Here is a 22,729-nt window from a genome sequence, read left to right on the forward strand (position 1 = left end):
AAGAAGGCTAACAGCAACCACGTGATGGAATGTTACACACTCTTTAAGATCATTTTTTCAGATACCTCGAAAGCCTCATCATATATTTATCACATGTGAAAATACTTAGTGTAAAGTAAGAAGAAACAGTATAAAACCATGTGTACACAAGATCATCCTTGTATTTTTTAGTGTATACACACATATGTACATGGCACTCATGCCTAGGTGTGGTATGGGAAAGAAATGCTCACCAATTGCTCAGAATGGTTATGAGTGGTTGGTTTATAGGTTTATTTTCTTCTTTCTCTTTTTCTATATTTTCCAAAACTTCTGCGATGTACTATCTTATTTTGTTATTACAAAAAAAGTCACTGAACTAATGCAGAATCTACAGGTCTCACATATAACATAATTAAAAACATTTTAAGACATGTGAACAATATCTTTATTTCTGATAATATTGTTCTTCATCATTTAAGAACCACAATTTAGATGTTATTCTACTCTGCCTCAGAGATACCATAATGTCCACTTTCAGTATAGCACCCTTAAGTCAGTAACTTGGGGTTTTATTATTTTAAATGAAATCACTATCTTTATCAATTCAGATCAACATTACTTTTTTTAATAGCAAGCTGGAGTGCATGTTGATGTGTGCACGTGCCTTGCTTTTATTCTGAATCTCTACCTTCCTCTGTTTCCAGACTTTCTCAGGGTAGTCGATGGGAGAGTGAGATGTGAGCACTGCGTCTGAGCACCTGGTACTAACCCACGCCTAGACGCTTCCTGACCTCTGCTTCTTCCTTTGGCTATTGTTGGACAGTCAGTCTTTTGTGGCCTGTTGCAGGGTGTCCTGGCAGTCATGGAGCCTGCTTCTGGTTGATTTTCCTTTGTGTCAGTCAGAAATTGAGGGTATTTTTTTTTTTTTTATAATACCTGAAACCAGTGACAGGTTGAAAAAGAAAAATTCTAAAGCAACAAACATGGGAATTCAGCATTTTCTAATTTCTCCCAGGTTATCTGCCCCCAGTGGATCACGAAACGGAAGTCTCATTAATCCATGCTGTATTGCTTCGATTCCAAGTATTCTTTAAACACTTTAATCACTAGCATCATTTTTTCCATCCATTTGAAGTGTAATATCAAGTTGTGTTTATATCTATAGAAGTAGAAGCATTTAGCCCATCCCAGATGTCAGAGAAGATCCTTCTAAGGCTGCTAAAGCACCCCAATGTCATCCAGGAACTGAAGTATGATGAGAAGAACAAGAAAGCTCCAGAATACTACCTCTACCAGCGAAACAAACCTGTAGACTACTTCGTTCTCATTTTGCAGGTCAGAAGTATTAATCAATAGTTGTTTGATCTCATTGAGTACCCACCCTTCCAGCTCTGAGGAAACTTGGTGTAGGTGAATGGGTGTCAAGGATTGCACACTTAACTTCTGGGGTGGCCTTACATGTGGGAGAATTTCATCTCCCTGTTTTCATATCTACAAAAGCAGTGTTGTTAGTTACTTTAATTTCCAATACTGATAGGTACTTGGTGATTGCTGAGGCATTGAGGCATTCCTTTGAAGAAGGGTGAATTCAGGTGTTTGCTTGTTTTTTTTTGGAAGAGTTTGGGGAATTAACTATGTATGTCTAAATCCTGGCTGGACATTTGAAATGTCAGTGTTGTGAGTTCCTTGGGTCTTCTTTTCATTGTCTTTTCTTTCTTCCACCCCTCGTTAAGACTTGACCTTACACAGCTTCTTAGAGATTCCTTATTATCTCTTCTCTTAATGTTGTCAAAATAATCCATTTATTGGGTTGGCCCAAAAGTTCATTTGGGTTTTTCCATAAGGTGTTATGGAAACACCGAATGTATTGTTTTTATTTCTGGTTACTAACCAGATTCTGTTTTAATGAGCAACTGATGGGTAATCACAGCCTCTCATGGCAATGGTTACTTACCTCCTTCTCTACTGTAACATAATCCATGATATAAGGTGAGAAGGTCCCTCCATTCTGAGCCCTCTTAGAGGGGCTTCTGTGCTTCAGTTGACAGGAGGCCCTTGTTATCTCACAGTTTCACTTGGTAGAGCACAGTTCTTGGCATGGAGATCAAGATGCATAGTACAAAGAACAGTGTGCTAGTTTTATTGATTTCTTATACCTCTTTAGTGAACAATTACTTTTATGGGAATTCTGAGTGTATTTCAGCACGAGAATACTAGCCCTTTTAGCATTCTCCTGTTTCTTGGTTACTTCCTAGTAAGAATTGAAAGGATCTTTCTAAGAGTATAATTAGCACTTGGTAGGCCCATCTACAGTTTGCATCTAAGCAAGTAAATGAACTAAAGTGCTTTTATTTGAAAGTAACTTTTATCAAATGTCTAGATGTTAGAAACTCTGGGAAGTGTTGTGTTCATGCCCCATGTTTGGCCTGTATAGTGAATTCTGGATGCAGAAGTGAGGAGCTGTAGAAAAGGCTGGATTAACTGGGTATATGCTGCTTTCATAGGGTGCTTCTTGGAAATTTCTGTTTGCAGGATTTCTACGTCAGTACCCTGATGCTTCTACTAAACTTAGTCTCATTCAATCCTGAGCTGTGATTTTTGTTTCTCAGGGGATAGACAAGCTTGAAACTCTGAGGGGGCTATTGGGAATTAATTTTATTTATTACAGTGAAGGAGTAAAGCATTCATGTTTCTCATAAAAGGTTGATATGAATATTCCTTAAACCTAGAGAAGCTAAATGACATTAAAGACAGTTTATTTCAGAGAACTCTGAGGATTGACATTGTGAATTTCAGTAATAGTAGAAACTCTATGGCTTTCAATTGTCGATTTTCATATAGTTAGCATTTATGAATTCTGATTCATTAATGCTCTATTGGTATGTAATAAAGCCATTTCCTGGCTGATGGATCTAAAAGTAGATTTTATGGAAGAGGGACTTCATAACCTTTGTCCCTTTATAAGTAAATCTTTAAAGATATTTTTCAGAAGGCTTTTATGTCTATGTAACTATATTTGAATACCTGTGTCATGTTAAATAATTTTGCAAATGTGACAAGTTCTTGGAACTGATGATGTCATGAGGGTTTTATAAAGATTTACAGGATTTATGGAGGTGTTCAAATTAGAGAGTTTGGTGAAAGTCATGTTCTTGTGAGCCAGCCAGTTACTTGAGGTACCCAGAGTATGACAAAATGAAATATAATACCCTGTCAGTCTAACATGTGCCCAGTCGCTCAGTCATGTCTGACTGTTTGTGACCCCATGGACTGTAGCCCTCCAGGCTCCTCTGTCCATGGGATTTCCCAGGCAAGAATCCTGGAGTGGGCTGCCATTTCCTCCTCCAGGGATTCTTTTGGACCCAGGTATCAAACCTGTGTCTCCTGCCTTGGCAGGCGGATTCTTTACCACTGAGCCACATGGGAAGCCCCATACAGAGTATAGTCCAAGCTAAAATATCACTAATCCATCATTGGAAATTCATGCCAGGTTATTGAATATGTTCCACTGTATTTTAAGAGCATTAAACTAGTAGAAAGCAGCAGTAGCTGCCTTCCCTTCCTGCCCTCTTCTGAAGACACTTGAAAACTATTATCAAATGATTGATGTCTGGAATATAATTATAAATAGAAACATCATTTTGAGTTTAAACCCTAGATGAAATAGTTTAATTTATTCAAAGGGCAAACCACTTAAGTAAGCTTAATTAAAGGAATACCCTTTAGGTTATGGGGCACATACCTCCCACTACAGATGAATAAAAAGGCACTTTCTAGTTTTATCTGAGAAAAGTTTTTTAACTAAAATATATTTTGATAAAAACACAGTAAATAGTGAAAGAAAACTTTATTGACTCTACATACCTTAAATAACTTAATAAAATAATGGAAATGGATAGGAACATAATTTTGATGGAAAAAATTTTTTCTACCATCATAAAAAAGGAGGAAAAAATATTACTTTTAAATTGTGTACATAATAAAACAAAATTAACGAAGTTGAAGAAGATTAAATATAAAGCCAGGGAAATACACTTTAAAAACATTTTATGTGACTTCATAAAAATTGGTCATTTGCTGTCACATGTAAATTCTAGTAAATTCAGAAAGAAATTTCATAAAAACAATCTGCACGGATCATAATGAAATAAAATTAAATAAAAATGCATAATTGAAAAGTACAGAGCTATTTTTAAATTGTGGTCAATTCTCTTACAAAGATGGGTGTATAAGGCATAGAACAGACAGCATAATATGTTTTCATTTGTGTTAAAGAAACCTACATTCTTTCTTTACACACACATAATAATCATTGCCTCTGAGGAGGAGGTTTGGAAGACTAGGAATAGGGTGGAAGGGAAACTTACTTCTCTTTTTGAATTTCCTTGTGTATGTACTACCTATTTAAATATGTTAAAAATTGTGAATTAATGGCAAACAAAAAACCCTAAGTAGCAACTGAATTAGGGAGAAAATATATAGATTATCATAAAATACATAAAATATCATAAGATTATTAAATAATATAAATACTGTATACATAATAAGTCAAAATTTAAAATTTTACTTCTCTAAGTATTTGCATAAGAAAAAAGATACCTATGATTTTCTGTAATAGAAAAAGAGCAAAGCAACAAACTCAAAAGAACAAATTAAATAATAGATTATCATTAAAATAACTTTTAAAATGAAAAAACTTTATATATCATAAACAAAATCAAGATTGGTTCTTCTAAAAGATGAACAAACTCAGTATTCTCATGCCATAATTAATGTGATACGAGAAAAAGCAAAACTAGAAGTTCTCCCTTGCCCCCCCAGAAAGCAGCTAGAATCAAAAGAATCGCTTGGGGGAAAAGTTGAGACTTTAAAGAACTCAATTTCTATATTACACAAATAGAAAAAAATGATTTGACAGTCAGATGCATTCTTTAGGACATGGCCTTATCTAATTAAGTCTGATACTACTTGGGCCAGTCTCACTTATCCACATTGATGGAGAATTCCTAAATAAAAAGATAGCAGTTAGAAACCAACAGTAGACCCAAAGAGTTATTCACTGTGCCCAAATTAGGATTATTTTAGAAATTCAGGGCCAGTTTAATAGAAGGACAACAAAACTAAAATATGCCATGTTAGTTAAGAAAGTAGTAAAAGAAAAAATCCTTATATTATCGATAGTTATCAAAAAGGCAACTGACAGAGGTAAACATCCATTCTTGATTTTAGAAAACAAACCCCTCTCCTCCCCCCAAAAAAATCTCTGTAAAAATCCATGATGAACAGTGAACAAAAAAGACAATACTTAATATCATTTCGCCTGTTATTTGGGAAAGGAATTTTAAGCCTTCAATATCAAACCTTCTCATGGAGTTTTGAGTTGCAGGATCTTATGTGTCTCAGTGGATAATGTTTCCTCACTCTTGACTCATGTACTGATAACACAGTCACGTTCAAGAAAAAAATTAGCTACCTAGCATCAACCCTACTTTAAAAAAAAAAAGTATGTATAAATACTGGGTTGGCTAAAGAGTTCATTTGAGTTTTTCTATAACACCTTATAGGAAAACCTCAACAAACTCTTTGGCCAACCCAATATAAAACCAATATAAGCTCCTTTTGAACCCTTTGAGCTGAGAACTCTTGTATAGAACAATAAAGAGAACAAGTTTGTAATTAGCACTTTAAATGTGTAAGTGGTGTTGTTTGGCTGACAGGAAAGTGCCAGTGGTCCCAGACTGTTGCTCTTGCATCCAGCGCACTCAGCTCCCCTCTGCCTGGCGAGGACGGCACCCTCCCGCCCTGTGCTCAGCTTGAGCTACTTAGTATGTTTGTACAGTATGTTGTGCTGTTAGTTGGCCTCTGCTGGGTGTGACCGGATTAGTTCTATGTTTAGTCCTCCTCTGCTGCTTTCTCTTTGGCTCAGTGTTTCTCACACTTCAGTGTGCTTGGGAATCTCTTGGGGGATTCATTACATCTAGGGTGGAGTCTTAACAAGCTCCCATTTGGATGAGAAGAAGGCTTAGCCGCAGTGATTCATGTAGTAAGAACAGCTTCCTAACAGAGAAGTTGAGCAGTAAAGGCAAGTGCTGGCACTGACATCTGGTGGTAGCATTTGGTTAGATGATGGTCAACCAGATAGCCTGAAATATGTGTACATTAATTTTTGACCATCAAAAAAAGTTTTTTTCAATTTAAGCATTCATGAACTTGCTGAGTCCCAGGACTACATCTGTGGACTCCAGATTGAAAAATATGGCTTTACAATGGATGGGTGGTGTTCCTCTTCCTATTGGGTAGGGCTGGTGAACACAGCCTGGCATTTGTGCTCCTGGCATTTAATGGTATCTCCCTGTAGGTGGCAAAGCCTACTTTGTGATGATGATTTGAAAAACAGAAAATAAAAAGAGAACTCAATTCCAGAGTGAGCAGGAGACCAAGTAACTGCTCGGCATATGGGATCTGAGGGTCTTCAGCCACAAGCCCATGGCCTCTACCGATCGCTTGACCTCGTTCGTGCCAGCGAGGACAGCTGAGGCTTCTCCCTTGAGGTCAGGTCCACATGACTGCTGAGCACTTTGTGGATGCTTGGAAACTTTGAAAGGAGTTACACCTTTTTCCAAGGAAAGGTGGGATCCTATGGGAGCCGCTTTACTCGAGGAACCAGCTTTGCTTGGGACAGTGAAGCCTTCTTCCTGTTTGTCAGTTTACCCATGTGATGCCCCTTCTTCCTTTGGGAGTCTGTCCTGCCCTGTCCCGATTTTTTTTTCTTTTTTTTGGTAACAGTCTAGAGCAAAGCCATGAATGTTTCAAAAGTAAAATTGATACGTAGCCCCTTCCCTATAAAGAAAGTCATTACCTGAGAAGTTCCCTGATTGAGTTTTGAGCCCAGCAAGATATTTATTTCCTCAAAGGGCAGCCCTGTTTTGTGTACTGGTTGGTTTACTTGAAAATGTTCACTTTTCTGAGTCATCGACACACACAGATGAATAAAAATGTGTTCACTGGATGTTTTTAAAACTTGCCAGTCAGGAAAGCCTCACTCTAGAGAAGGAGGGCTGGGTGGTTTTGGGGGGTTGTGGAATCACAGAATGTTAGAACTGAAAGAACCATAGGGTTTGTCTTCTCTGCTGCAGTTTTATAAATGAAGCAAGGTTAGCCTAGGGCAGCAGTTCCTAAATGCTGATACTTGACAAAGTTTTCTCCAGTTTGAGGCAAAATGAGGGGAAAACAGGACAGTGGCAATGAGTTCTTCATGAAGCTGTGTATATTCAGTTTGTTTCCCTGGTGGCTCAGTTGGTAAAAGTATCTGCCTGCAATTCGGGAGACCTGGGTTCGATCCCTGGGTTGGGAAGATCCCTTGGAGGAGGACATGGCAACCCACTCCAGTATTCTTGCCTGGCGAATCCCCATGAACAGAGGAGCCTAGTGGGCTACCGTCCGTGGGGTCACAGAGTTGGACACGACTGAGCAACTAAGCACACATTCTGAAATTATGTATTTTCTATATTGGGGATTAAAATATCTGGGCTTCTGTGAAATCATGGTCTTACACAGATAGCTGTGTGTTTAAAAAAAAAAATCTCTTATGAAGTAAAAATGTGGCAACCCTCTCTTTGTTCCTGAGGAGGAAGATGGATTTTCCTAGTTTTGGGGATCCAAGCTGGGAACCACTGAGCTAGTATACCTGCCTTTAATCTGATGGATCTAGACTCGGCAGACTCCACAAAGAAGATAGCTGATCCTCCTCTGCCTGTCAGCCTATCTTGGGGAGAAGGGAAAGATCAGCCGAGGGGACTGAGAATCTTTGAGCAGCTATCCTGGTCTAACTGACAGCTTTTGGGGACTCTCTCTAGAGGCCAGAATGCCCAGAGGTTCCAGAGCTGATACCCATTTGCAGGGACACAGAACACAGAAGGCCCTGTCACTTGTTCTTTAAAAAAAAAAAAAAAGATTAAAAGATCCAGATCAACAGGCGGTTCATAAAGATGGACATCATTATGAGTCTTTACGGCATTTGATCCTGCCTCCTGATTTTCTGCGTAGAAATGCAGGTTACGAGATGGTCTTGCAGCCCCTTTTGAGTTTACAATCACCAAGGCAGACATTTTCAAATAGTATTTATGTGCATCCTAGCTCCCTGATAGAAAATCAAGGATTAGTCCATGACGAAATGGATAAATAACTAAAGGTATCCACCAATGGACACTTACCATCTGTTGCTTACCATCTCTGAACATTGTCCTTCCCTACCTCTCTTAGGGACCCTGCCTCCCATTCTTTCCCACCAGCATCTTGGCTTTTGCTCCCTGAGTTCCCACCTCTTTTCCCTCCACTAACTGTCCTCCCTTTCTGCCTGGAAAAGGCAACAACCCACTCTAGTATTCTTGCCCGGGAAATCCCATGGACAGAGGAGCCTAGCGGGCTATGGTCCATCGTGTTACAGAGTCAGACAACTTAGCAACTAAACAACGCCGACAGAACAGCCCTCGTGAGCCCCACGGCGCCCTCCTCAGCCTGCTGCCGTCTCCCCGCTGTGGCTCTGCCTCCCGTGCTTTGTCCTGCCTTTCCATCCATTGTCTGGTTGCTTCCAGAAAAGACCCCCTCAGGCCGCAGTGCCGTCCTGGTGACTGTGACAGTCCTTCACTGAGGTTCTCCCCTCCTGCTCTCTGCGGTGATGCGGCCGTCTGGTCCTACCTGTGTCTGTGGTTTCTCTTTTTCCTCCTGCTCTCAGTCACCGTCTGCAGTTGCTCCTTTTCTCTTTCCACCCACTTTTCTCTCTCACATCACCATCTCCAGTTCTGACCTTTTCCCTGACCTTTGTTCTTCCATTTCAGCCTTTTTGATGGGCTCTTCGAGAGGTCTTGTTTTCTTGAAGGGCATTCGTCCTCTCTTCCCAGCTCCCATCACTGCCTTTCCTAGCGTTTCCACCTCCACGCATGGAGTCCCCGTTCTTCAAGTCACTCAGAGCAAACTTTGCTTGCGATTTTCGACACCCCGCTTTCTCTCCTTATGCTTTTCTCCCTTACGGTTTCACTACATTATGTTGATTCTTTATCCATGGCTCCTCTCATGATGATCTTTTTCCAGTCCTGTGGTTACTGCCTTTGTGTACATCTAGACTTGATCTTCCTGAAACCTGCTCAAGAACCTGACTGTGCTAGCCCATCCTTCAAGGAGCTCCACAGTCCGACCTGCTCACCAAACTCTCTTTTCAAACCCGTCTCCCCTTCCTCCCTGGTGAACCCACTGAGCCTGCTGTTGCCAACCTCTGACCTTGTCACCATTCCCCTCTCTTGGCTCAAATCCTCCTCCTTAGATTTTCCTTCCTGTGTAAAATTTGTCTTTATACAAGAACAGGAAGTGATTTTTTTTCTCTCTCATTGAACTCCTTATATTCTTCTTGTCTTTTTCCTCATGTGGAGTTTTTGCTCACTGCCTTGTATCATGGCATTTCCGGTGCTCTCCCTGAACTGTGTGTTCTTGGAGCACAAAGGCTGTCTTCTCACAAGGCTGCACAGCCTCGCCTATAGGACCCTGTGTGGTCAGGGTTTTAGCACCTTTTGGTTTGCAGGTTGATTTTGTATTATAGCAAGAGAATTGGTTAGAGATTGATAAAACTAGTATTTTCCATCGAGTGAAGGAAAACCTAAAAGAGAGACAACAGATGGTTTTCTGAGGAAGGGATTCGAGAAAAGACTTCCATAAATGGGAATTTAGTGTAGAATAAAAGGGAGTGATCACAGTGATAAGAGTTTGCATTCGTGGGTGACAGTGTAGCATACTGATTAAGAGCTTGTTCTTGGGTCACGTCATCTTTCTGAGTCCCATTCTCCTGATTTATATGAGGGTGATAATTGTGTCTGCTTCATAGAATTGTGAGCATTAAGTGAATTAATAAAGCAGTGTGAATTGTTGGCACAGTTCCTCTTCAATAAATGGTAGCTTAAGTTTTGTTTACCCGTGGTAAAGAATGCACCATAAAGGTACACTCTTATCAGAGAGGCAAGAATTACAGGTAAGATGAGCAAGAACTTTCCTGACCCTTGGCTTAGAAATCTAGAATACAACTTGCTTATGAGGATTTTCCAGTAGCCCAGAAAAATGCATGTTGATATCACCTACCATGAAAAATTATGGTGAACCCTAAGGCTGGGGGAATGAATAAAGCACAGCCTGTCCCAGAAGAAATGGTGAGAGTGAAGAAGTTGTGGTCAAGTTAGAGGAAGGAAAGAGAAGGGAGAACCTTAGAAGAGGTCTTGTCCTAACGGAAGGACATTTCTTAAGGTACTTTTCCAAGACAAGAGAAGTACCACAGTGTCACGGTGCCTCTTGGGTGTCTGGATGACCAGGGATTGGCCTGTGTGGTGTTTGCTCAATTGGTCACGACTATGATAGGGAGAGAAGAGTGAGTTCTGCCCTCAGGAGCTGGTTTAGTCCTCCCTGTTTCATGGTCACAAACCATGTTGGCCCTTGACCCTGACTCTGCTCCGACTCGGGCTCCCATGGGATTGCCTGGGTGACAGTCACAGAGCACTTTCTCAGTGTTTGTCCCATGGATGGGGCAAGAGCCCCATCCTTCTATCCCTGGGAGGGCTCTTGAATCCATGAACTGGGGTGCTGGGGACTACTAAGTGAACTCATGGAAATTAAACATCACACTGCCATCCCCAGTGCATCTCCAGCTAAGTCCAGTTTAGACCAAAATCTGAGGAAGGACTAAGTCTTGCATAGGATTTACAAAGGTTCATGCGAGTAGGCTGAAAATGCCCCCTTTTTCCTTTTCACAGGGGAAAGTGGAAGTAGAAGCTGGAAAAGAAGGTATGAAGTTTGAAGCCAGTGCTTTTTCATACTATGGTGTGATGGCCCTTACAGCCTCGCCAGGTGAGTGTCCTTGTCAGCCTCAGGGCAGGGCTAGGTGTCAGTAAATAATGCCCTGTCCTGTCCCTTTTATCTCTGTACCTACTGGCTAAACACAACACTTGTTTCTTTACTTTATGAACTTTTTATTGAAGTGGCATACAAAAAAACACTGCTCACCTCGTACATATATACCTCTGAGCATTTTCACAAACTCAGCTCTCCTGTGTAGACCAACTCCCAGATCAGGAGACAGAAAGGGCATCACCAACCCTCAGAGGAAACTGCACCCCGCACCCCACCCTGCCCTCCCCTTTAGTCACTGTCTCCACAAAGTGACCACTGTCTTGACTTCTGAGCCTTGACGAGTTTTGCCTCTTTTTGAACTTCAGGTCAGTGGAATTATTACACTGACTTCTCCCACCCAGTGTTGTCCTGGTCACCTTCATCTGTACTTCTGTGCGAGCTCACACACTTTCTTCTCGTTTCTGTATAGTGTTCCACAGTGTGAATATACACCAGTGCGTTTGTCCTTTTCGGTGCTGGTGGACACAGGGGTAGCTTCATGTTGGAGGTAATTGTGAATTGTGTGGCAGCAGCACTGCACACGTCCCTTGGTGAAGACACTTCTGTCAGGTCTATATGTAAGAGTGGAATGTTGGGGCCCGTGTTAATAGCTGTTGCCCCACAGTTTCCCGGAGTGGCTGAGGAGTTCCCATATGCCTGCCCCTGCTAATGAGGGTTCCAGTTGCTTCACGTCCACATGTCCGCCACTGGATACTCTTGAATCTTTTAGGTGTTAACTATTCTGGACTTTTAAAATTTTCATTTTTCTGAGGATAATTGAGGTTGTCGATATATATCTATTGCCCGTAGCCAGTTCTTCTTAAATAGAGAGCTGGCCAGTTAAGTCGGCCAAGTAAGGGTGGGTGTACCCTCAGGGTATCTATCCAGTGCTCTGACACACGATGCCAGAAAGCGGGGTCTGTGCTAGCGGGAATGTGGCTGCAGAGACTTGGCTCGCCTCTGGAATGGGATTTGAACGGTCTCTCTGTAGCTTCCTTTGCTTTAACTGGGCAGGCAGGTGGGCTTTCCTGGTAGCTCAGCTAGTACAGAATCCACCTGCAGTGCAGGAGACCCCAGTTCGATTCCTGGGTCGGGAAGATCCCCTGGAGAAGGGAGAGGCTCCCCACTCCAGTATTCTTGCCTGGAGAATCCCCATGGACAGAGGAGTCTGTCAGGCTCCAGTCCATGGGATCAAAGAGAGTTGAACAGGAGTCAGCACAGCGGGGCAGGCAGGTAAACAGGGCCTGGAGTGCCACCTTGTGGTCAGGCTGCCTAATGACATGCTGTGTGCTAGGAAATACCTTCCTTAAAACCTCAAGCTTAAAAGTCACCCATGAAGAGTGCTGTCACTTCTGAAAACCAGTCTCGAAAGGGGAGGGGACATCTCCAGACAAGTCTGTGTTGTGACCTTGGTCCTCATTTACTGCGCCACGCAGTGTCTCAGGCACCCAGAGATGTTACGGTTAGAAAGCAAGAGAAAGGGCAAGAATTCTGAGGTTCTAAGCCTCCCCTGCCCCCATCTTCTCACTGCCCTGGTGCAGGTTATTGAGTTCCATGGGCCAGCATCTCCAATGTCAAGTGCCGACTGACACCCAGTGTGAGCACAAGCCTGTCGAATCCCACGTAATTAGTAGGTGTCTGCTGTGAACCTGAAGGTGATCTGTTTTCCCTGCTAGTGAGAGGGCAGGGACCTTCTTTTTCTTTTTATTTATTTATTTATTTAAAAATCATAAACTGCATGTATTTAACTAAAATCATAGATATATCATGTATTTATTGTTCATAAACTTAGTTTAACATTATTATCTTTTATTTATTTTTTAAAAATTATTTATTTATTTTACTTTACAACATTGTATTGGTTTTGCCGTACATTGACTTGAATCCGCCATGGGTGTACATGTGTTCCCCATCCTGAACCCCCCTCCCAACTCCCTCCTCATCCCATCCCTCTGGGTCATCCCAGTGCACCAGCCCCGAGCATCCTGTATCATGCATCGAACCTGGACTGGCGATGCGTTTCACATATGATAATTTACATGTTTCAATGCCATTCTCCCAAATCATCCCACCCTCGCCCTCTCCCGCAGAGTCCAAAAGACTGTTTTATACATCTGTGTCTCACTTGCTGTCTCGCATAGAGGGTTATCGTTACCATCTTTCTAAATTCCATATATAAGCGTTAGTATACTGTATTGGTGTTTTTCTTTCTGACTTACTTCACTCTGTATAATAGGCTCTAGTTTCATCCATCTCATTAAAACTGATTCAAATGTATTCTTTTTAATGGCTGAGTAATATTCCATTGTGTGTATGTACCACAGCTTTCTTATCCATTTGTCTGCTGATGGGCATCTAGGTTGCTTCCAAAGGGACATTCTTATCTAGGTCAAGAAGACCTGGGTGACAGCCTGAGTTCCATCATTTATGGGTCTCCCAACTGAGAAAGGCCCTTGGCTTCCTCACTATTAAAAGGATATGAGCTAGTACAGCCGCTATGGAGAACAGTGTGGAGATTCCTTAAAAAACTGGAAATAGAACTGCCATACGACCCAACAATCCCACTCCTGGGCATACACACCGAGGAAACCAGATCTGAAAGAGACACGTGCACCCCAATGTTTAGCGCAGCACTGTTTATAAAAGCCAGGACATGGAAGCAACCTCTGAGATGCCCATCAGCAGACGAATGGATAAGGAAGCTGTGGTACATATATACCATGGAATATTACTCAGCCATTAAAAAGAATTCATTTGAATCAGTTCTAATGAGATGGATGAAACTGGAGCCCATTATACAGAGTAAAATAAGCCAGAAAGATAAAGAACATTACAGCATACTAACACATATATATGGAATTTAGAAAGATGGTAATGATAACCCTATATGCAAAACAGAAAAAGAGACACAGATGTACAGAACAGACTTTTGGACTCTGTGGGAGAAGGCGAGGGTGGGATGTTTCGAGAGAACAGCATCGAAACATGTATATTATCTATGGTGAAACAGATCACCAGCCCAGGTTGGGTGCATGAGACAAGTGCTTGGGCCTGGTGCACTGGGAAGACCCAGAGGGATTGGGTAGAGAGGGAGGTGGGAGGGGGGATCGGGATGGGGAATACATGTAAATCCATGGCTGATTCATGTCAATGTATGACAAAACCCACTACAATATTGTAAAGTAATTAGCCTCCAACTAATAAAAATAAATGAAAAAAAAAAAAAAAAGGATATGAGATCATCTCCTGTGATTGTTAGAATCTGATGATACTCATACAAGGGCTTTGTAACCTTTAAGGCACAAGAAGAAATGTTTATATTAACACAAGTAGGTGTTGAGGTTGCAACTCTTGCTTGGCAACCGTCCTCATGTTAGCCCCAGGTTAGCAGAATCAGTGTGTAAGATGGCTTTGAAGAGAAAGCTAGTCCTCTACGTAAAAATGTAAGTTGTACATTTTTATTGGTCACTAGTTCTTGAAACCTAAATATTAGCCCAGTTTATACTGAACTATGGATTCATATAGGGGTGAATCACATTCAGAAAAGGAAGAGCAGGCCTTCCATACAGAAAGCATGTGGGGCTGCAATAGCCTTACCTAGTATGCAAATACCCAGAAGGAAGAGAATTTCATTAATAGCATCCTGCTTACTACAAAAGCCCAGCATTTTGCTTCACTTTATAATTAGGATTCAAGGTTTTGTATATCCATTGAGAGATGCATTAGTATTGTAATCTCAAGATAATGTTTCTATTTGTTGTTGTTGATTGCCTAGAAAACCCTGTGGTAATCAGTTATCAAGTCCTGCCCAGTTATTTGTCAAATTATATCTCAATTAAAAAAAAAAAAAAAAAACCTGCCCAGAAAATATGGCCCCTGCCTGGTAGGGCGTATTGTTTGACTTTGGTTTGCCACTCCCAGGAAATCTGCATATGATGTTCTTTATTTATTGGGTTGCCCAAAAATTTGTTCGGGTAAGCGCTTATGGGAAACGAATGAACAAACTTTTGGCCAACCCAGTACCTTCCTCTGATACTTTGAATTGCTTTGGAATACTTGGCACTTTCAAACAATCCAGTCAAAGTTACAGTCAGACTAATTAAGAGTGTAAATGAATTGAATAACTAATTGCTTGGCAGAAACGGGGATGCTGTAGGCTGTGCACCGAATGAACATCGGGTGTTTTGGCAAAAGCGTCTTGGGTCATGCTCCTGGGGCAGATGACGGGTCGAGCTCCCAGTCTATGTGGCTAGCTGTGATTGAAGTCCTTAAGAGCACATTTTGAGCTATAAACTGCAATTGGGTATTAATGGCTTAAGAGGTTTCTAGGTTAGTAAAGAAGCATGAGAGTGGAATTTCTCCCAATTTCAGCCTCCCTATACTCGTCTTCCTGGAAAGCAGTGTGTGTTCTCTTGGTTTATATAATATCATATAGGCTTCTGCATATCTGGGACCGAACACTCATATGGGTAGAACAGGTATCCACTCCTGTCCCCTGATTACAGAGAGCTCCTGTCTTGCCTTTTGAAACGGTCTCACCCTGTTTTTCTCCATTTTTCAGTTCCTTTGTCCCTGTCTCGTACCTTTGTTGTCAGCAGAACAGAGTTGTTAGCAGCAGGTTCTCCAGGTAATTCTGCATGTTTCCTTTTCATAATTCTTCTGATTGCCTCCCTTGACCCCACCAAAGCCCGGCTGGCCAGGTCTGCTCCTTCTGTTCGGTTAAGGCCATTTTCAGTTTTTCTTTGAGCTCTTAAAGTCCATGGTTCTATGACCTAAGAGTGAGCTACCCAGGAAAGTGTTAGCCCTCAACAGACGGCAGAGAGGGTTTGGGAGCTGGGAAGGGAATCTTGAAACATGAACAGCGATGACACTGGGGAAAGGAGAGTGGTTCTAACGTGAGTCACCAGCATTCTCTCTAAGTCCCACCCACACCGCTGACCTTGGATTTTCATTGCTACCCTTTGGTTCTTTTGGTGACCTCAGCAGAGTCATGGTGGGTGGAACTGCAGAGGCCCCAAACCTGAGGATTCTTCTGCAGAACACATTTAGCCAAAAGGCTGGAGGACTGTGAACTTTCCTTGGTTCTCCATCCTCGGAGGCCCTAGCATTCCTGTTTCTTTGGTCCTTTTTTCGGATGTCCACGTGAACGAGGTGCACGTATTTCCACCCTCCGTCAGGCAGGTGGCCCCACTTCTCCTGTCTCGCTTTCTTCCTTTTGAAATTAGTACAGTGCACATTCTTAACAAGCTACTGGTTCTTGCCCCGCAGGAGAATGTGGTCATGCCTTCCTAATATGCCCAGCTGCTAAAGAGAACAGCAAAGGTTTAATCTCTCTTTAATTAAAATTGCTGGGCTTTCCTACTTGGTAGTCCAGTTTTTCTGTATTTTGTTCAATACAGCTTATATTTTAAAATCTGACTGAAATTTGTATCTCCTCATCCAGTTTCAGCAAAAGTCTAAAATGCCAATACTTGGTAAAGGAGGCAATATTTACTTGTCTTAGAAGGAACATAATATTTTTCAGGTCTTTGTTGTTAAGAGTTGAGGGTGTTTGGCCGTAAGATACTACTTATCAGGCTGCTTGACTCCAACTAGCTGACAGAACATACGTATGTACCTATGTATACACATACATGTGTATACATAAACATGTATTTATTTATATGTGTGTTGGTATTTTTTTCTCCCCTTTTTATTTGCTGGCATCTGCTACTGATTTAAAATGTCCTAGTTACTGAAGTAAAGTGACTTTTGGATGACGCTCCTGGAAATGTCGTTTGTGTTTCACTTTTTCTTAGAACTTAGCGATTTCATAGTTCAGCCTGTTCTATCTGATCTAGTCATAAGAAAACCCATTTTGAGGGTCCAGGCCTTCGGGCTGCTGTCATTACAATAATAAGATACCTGATGAATGGGGGTTGAACTACACCAGTGATTTGCAGCCAGTTCCACACAGGGCCTTGTGGCTCTAAGGGAGGAGGCTGGGATCTTTCTTTATTGTGTCTTTCTAGCTTACTAGCTAATAAAAGGATTCCTGGGTAGGATGAATAAAATAAGCCAAGACAAAAAAACAAAAAAAAAAACACCAAACAGAAAATTCTGAGAAGGCGTAAGAGCAATTAAAATTGATTTTTTTTTCATAATTATCATCATAAAACCTTGGCACATAAATTTGGCAATAAAACCTGCACTTGGGGGTGGCAACTTGAAGTCTTTGTTATCTTTGGGTGTGAAGACTTGCACATTTCACCACATGCTGATAAAAGGTGAGTGTGCCGGTTTCTATTGAGTTGCAGAAAAGGTCCTGGAAAACGGTCTGTTGCTCTGGACTGGCTGTGATGCCAGGCAGTGGTTCTCTGGCAAAGGCGAGGGTTTATCTCTCAAAAAACAGAGGTCGGTGGGCTGAGAGGAAGCTAACTGGGAGTCTCGATACCTTGGGAGACCAGAGAAATTACCCTGTAATCCTCCTCAGGAGAAAAGTAACAGGAGATTGAGAAGCAGAAAGCCTCATGACAGTGATCAGGCAATGCACAGGGTCTGATCAATAAGAAAAGTGCTCTTAAAAAGTTTTCATTTATTTATTTATTTAAATTTATTTTTTTGGCTGTGCCGCACGGCTTGCGGGATCTTAGTTCCCTGAACCTGGGCCCCCAGCAGTGAAAGCGCTGAGTCCTAACCACTGGACAGCCAGAAGATTCCCAAATGTCTTGTTTTCATAACATTAAATTGGAACTCAAAGAAGTAAACACCATTTCAGAAGTATCTGTAGATTTGGGGCTAAAGCCTGGGGATAGAGTGGGATCCCTTGTTTCACGGGTAGTTGTATCTGTCAGCCTGTGCAAAGTTACCGGGAGTGCAGAGAAGCTTGATCCTGAGGGTAGGAGAGTGGTGGAGAGGTCGGGGGTGGTGCTTCAGGGAAAGACTATAATAATGTTAATGAGGCTCATTCATGGTGTCAGACACCATGCTAAGTGCTTTACCTTATCTAGTGTTGACTCATCATCAGACCTTACAAGCCCGGGTGCTGTTACTATTTGCTTTTTATAGATCGGGAATCTGAGGCTTAGCAAAGTTGGGCCATCTGACCAAAGTTAGGTCACCTGCTAAATAGAAGATATCTGATAAATTATTAATTTGCCTTGTTCTCTTAAGTGGAAGCAACAAGAGGAAGTGCTGTTGAGTTTAATTTTGACCAACAATGGAAAATTGGCTCCTGACATGAAAACTGTAGAGAAAGTTGTGACATGAAAATTTTAGGAGACGGTGAACCCGTCATATGAGCTTCCTTGAGTTCTTGCCATGTTTTGTTCTGCTTGTCATATTTAAACAGGGACTTTTGCTCAACGGTCTCTCAGATCGTGGTCCAGATGGGCTAAGGAAAGATAAAATGCGAGGTGAATGGTTGAATTATTTGGCCCAGAGAAGAAGAGACTTCAGAGAACTATCTTCAGACTCCTCAGGGCTGTTCCAAGTAGCAGAGGAGTGGAAGTTACTCGATAGAGCTCGGTAGAGTGGAGAGGCTGTCATTGAAGTTGAGGAAGCAGATTTTGATGGCTCTGATGACAGACTTTGCAGTCGTTGAAGGGTGGGACCAGCCGAGAGCCAGTCAGAACCACATTGGAAAGAGGAGCCAGCCACCAGATGGGATAGTAGGGCCCCTTCTATCCTGTGACATTGTGCAATTCAGTGTGGGCACTCGGTTGATACTTGTGCAATAGGTTTGACTAGGAAAGCAAAAATGGATGAAGCCTTGGTGAGGGGAGGTGGGTTTTATCTTTAATGAAATGTGTTAGAAGCTATGGTGAATATGCCTTTAAAAGCAGCAACATTTAGACTCACCTGGATTTCCTTTCACTTTGTTTTAATGAAAGAGTTCATTGAAGACGGCCCCAGCACCTAAGCTAACCTAATCAAACCTTCTAAAGGGGTTTGGTGTCTCCCAGGGTGCTTAAAATCCTGAGATGTCCTCAGGCTGCCTTTCAGGGATTTTACTGGGGTCGGAGGCAAAGATAACAGGTTTGTCTGGGAAGCATGGACAGACAGACCTGTTTTGATCCTTTAAAAACATGTACTGACTTAGGAACATTCTCAAGCGTTTTTGTTCCTGGCAAACTGATGCTTTGCTGCCTTCTGGCAGCCCAGGCCTCTATCAAGTAGCTTCTGTGTCTGGGGCCCCACCTCCCCTGACATAGCGTGCAGCCACGGGTCTTTGCTTATTGGAGACTCGGTGTGTTCGTGTGGATGGGGCTGGGAATCTGTTGCAGGAGAAGCTGTGAGCACGCTGTCAGAGACCCTGAAGTTGAACTTGTTTATTACTTTACTTGGAAAATAAACAGCTGACTTTGAGTGACATCTGACTTCACTTAAAAGGCGGCTGGGGTTTTTTTTCTCCTTTTCCAGGTGAAAACAAGTCACCTCCTCGCCCGTGTGGCTTGAATCACTCGGACTCTCTCAGCCGCAGCGACCGAATTGATGCGGTAACGCCGACGCTGGGGAGCAGCAACAATCAGCTCAACTCTGCATTCCTCCAGGTCTACATCCCTGACTACTCAGTGCGAGCTCTCTCCGATCTCCAGTTTGTTAAGGTGAGAGGGAAGGGTGGCCCGGCTGGGCCTGGCAGGGGAAGGTCAGCTTCCCTCGTGAGCAGGTGGCTCCCCAGCCCCTGCATGGAGCCTTCCTTGGTGGTTTTGCAGGGGCCCTGCCTCCACCGGGGAAGACATTGATCTCCCTGACTCTGTCCAGTGAGCTGCCAAATCAGATGTAGCTTTTTCGGGCAATGAGAGCTGGAGATGGTAAAAAAAAAAAAAAGGAAACCTTTTCAGCCAGTCTTCACGGACTTCTGAGAAACTTGGAGGATTTGCTAGGGAGAACCCTCAGCTTACCTCCTCCCCCAAGCCAGGGCTTTCTTCTGTCTGGAATAAAGATGGCTTTGAGGGGACGAGCCAGCTTTAGCTGATGGAAGCCTATCTCCATTTTCTAGTCTGGCTGGGTGGGATTTTGAGACAAAATTTGGACATACCTTATACCAGAATAAACGGACCTGTTCATAGAGTCAACATGAACTCTAAAAAGTGAAGTGAAGGATGGTTTTCACCTAGGGCAACTACTCGGGGCACTTCAGGGGATGTAAGGTGTAATAAATACAATGCCATGTGGAGAAAAGATAGCCTGAAAATATTATTTTGGTTTGTTTTCTGTACCATCTCCTGGCCCCAGATCTCAAGACAGCAATACCAAAATGCCTTGATGGCATCCCGGATGGACAAGACTCCTCAGTCTTCAGACAGTGAAAACACTAAAATTGAATTGACTCTTACGGAGCTGCACGACGGGTTGCCGGATGAGACGGCCAACCTGCTCAACGAACAGAACTGTGTGACGCATACCAAGGCCAACCACAGCCTGCACAGCGAAGGCGCCATCTAGGGTGCCCGGCCCCCACACCAGGCCGCTGGCCTCCCGCCGTCCGACCGTGAATCCCACTAGTGTGAGCTTGTGTGCCATGCTGCATCCTGCAACATCCTGACACCAAAGACTCTGTCCCCTTCCTGGAAGCAGCAGAGGAGGCCAGGGAGGGCAGGCATGGAAACCGGAGACAGGAAGTCGACAGCCAGGGCGTGGCATTTCGAGATTATGGAGATGAACTTCTTCCGCCCAAATAGAATCATGTTTATTTTTTCAGCTGTACCTTTTATCATTATTCACTCTCCTCCTCCCTCGATTTGCATGAAGTTGAAAATTGTCGCGATTTATTTTTTTCCGAGAGATCATGTTTTTAAAAAGTGTCTTTTGCAGAGTTTTAAGTTGTCCTGTCTGAACTCTGCTGTGACCCCATGATGTGACCTTAAGAGGATGGACTTGTCCCTCCAGTGGCCTCCCTTGGGCCCTCCCTCCCCGCGGCCCCAGGGAGGGGCACTCTTCCTCTGTGCCCCAGCGGGTGTCGCTGTCGAACTTGAAGGATGAATGACACAGACCTGCCAGGGACCCGCAGTTGCCTCTCTGAGCTCAGTGTTAAGTTAATGTTTCACGGTGTCCCTTCCCCTCAGAAAGGTTTAACATTTGCTTGGAATGTGAATTTGCTTCCACTCTAAGGAATTTTTTTTTTTATCACCAAAATGAATGTTAATGAATTTTAAACTGATGGTTTATCTTTGCAAGAGGCCAGGGTGGGTCCCCCCCAACATTCCCCCAGCCTGGGACCTCTGGCTCAGCCAAGGCCTCTTCCCCGTCTGAACCTCCAGAGCGCCGTCATCCCACCCCACCCCCGGCCTTGCTCTTGTTAACCCAAGATGCTGCTACACAGATGCCAAATGGAAATCTTCCACGGGGCCCTCGAGTAAACTTGAGGTGTGTCGTCCACACTCCTGCCCTTCCTGCTGGAACGGTATGTGGTTGTTAGAAAAGGAGTCAGACCTTCCAGCTGTGCTCTGTGCGACCTGCCGAGAAGGCATGTCCAGACCCATGTGTCTCACGGAGGGAAGGCTGGGGACTGCCAGCCCCTGCCCCTCTGTCCAGGGAGCCAGCTGTCCCTCTTCCCCTCAGCCCTGGGCCCCCGGGGCCCAGCAGGGCCTGTGTGTCCCCACCTGAGGACGTCTGTGCCTCCGCCTCGGACTCGGCCCATGCCAGAGAGGCTGCCTGTACAGCCAGGGTCAGCTTGGCCCCAGACAGGGATTCTGAAACCAAATGTGTCTCATGGCCACTTCATGTGTGTCTCTGTCTTATTTTAATACCAGATTCATCACGTGTAGTGAGATTAATATCAGGAGGTATTTCTTGAATGACTGAATTCTTAACTCTTAGCTGTGTTTTAAGTGTTAACCCAAGGGATATGTGCATTTTGGGGGCAACATTCATACACTGAAGTGACTTCCTACTGACCACAGTTTTCATATAGACCCGTCAGTCTGCGCTGTATCCAGTCTCTAGGCAAGAAGATAGCATTTTCTCCATTGGGTCTCACTGCGCGAAGGGAAGCCCCAGGGCTAAGCGGCAGTTTCTTCTCCTTCCTCCAGGTAGGACTGTGCACCCCAGGCTGGGCGCTGGTGGATGGGAGCTGCGGTCGGGGAAGAACCAGAAACACGCTGGGCTTGCCTCCCAGGGAGCAGCTCGGTGGCTCTAGTGTCGTGTGCGCCCACGGTGCATGGCTTCCCCTGGTATGTCGGTCCTGGAGCATCTTCCCAGAAGGTGCCTTGTCCCTTGGTGAGGGAAGTACTGCCTCTCTTGGTAGAAGTCACTGGTGTGCCCCCTTAGGGGCTGAGTGGCCTGCTGCCAGCACCCAAGTTGCCACCAGTGGGATGGCGCTGCCATAAAGTATAAAAGGTCTTGCTTTCTTAAGATGCGTTAAGTTGAGCGCGGTGCCAGTGTGATGTGACTTGGGAACTGGGGTTGTCTGTGTAGGCGGGGCGCATAGAAATGAGAGTTCCCTGTAAGGAGGGAAACCTGGGCCTTGCTGGGGAAGGTTTCTGCCCCAGCCCCCGGGCCATGCTCTGGGCCGGGATGGCACTTGCCATCCCAGTGGTCTGGTGGAGCCAAGCTGCCAAGCCGTGGTACCTCTGGCCTCCAGGATCTCTGCCCATCAGCTTCTCCTGGCCGATCTGCTTCGATCTGCCTCCCCTACACAGTCCATCTCCAAGCGCGTTGCCCCTGGAAGGAGCCTCTGGACTCACTGTTAGTGTGTTGGATCTTTTTTGGAGTCCATCTGCTCCTCTGAGAATGCTAAAGCCCTGGTGAGAGGATTTCTGCTGCTGGCTCCTTGGCTTCGGGGAGAAATGGATGACTTTTCCACACTGCCGTACCTGCTCAGTGTGGCTCTTTGAAAAGT

At 43.7% G+C, this 22,729-nt stretch overlaps 1 protein-coding gene across 2 annotated transcripts in view; it reads left to right on the forward strand.

The window, feature by feature from the left end:
* CNNM2 (cyclin and CBS domain divalent metal cation transport mediator 2) overlaps positions 1-20,586 on the forward strand; it is a 158,551-nt gene extending 137,965 nt beyond the window's left edge. Inside the window, exons 4-8 of one of the 2 annotated variants that reach the window (XM_061162508.1) lie at positions 1,148-1,317; positions 10,773-10,866; positions 15,470-15,535; positions 19,309-19,493; positions 20,125-20,586. In XM_061162508.1, coding sequence (XP_061018491.1) covers positions 1,148-1,317; positions 10,773-10,866; positions 15,470-15,535; positions 19,309-19,493; positions 20,125-20,334 — 725 coding nt within the window. In that variant the 3' untranslated portion in view covers positions 20,335-20,586. The remainder of the gene's footprint in view (positions 1-1,147; positions 1,318-10,772; positions 10,867-15,469; positions 15,536-19,308; positions 19,494-20,124) is intronic. The other variant, XM_061162509.1, reaches the window with a different exon arrangement.
* The last annotated feature ends 2,143 nt before the right edge of the window (positions 20,587-22,729 follow it).

This window comes from Dama dama, chromosome 15 (genome assembly GCF_033118175.1).
Source record: "Dama dama isolate Ldn47 chromosome 15, ASM3311817v1, whole genome shotgun sequence".
Taxonomy (NCBI): Eukaryota; Metazoa; Chordata; class Mammalia; order Artiodactyla; family Cervidae; genus Dama; species Dama dama.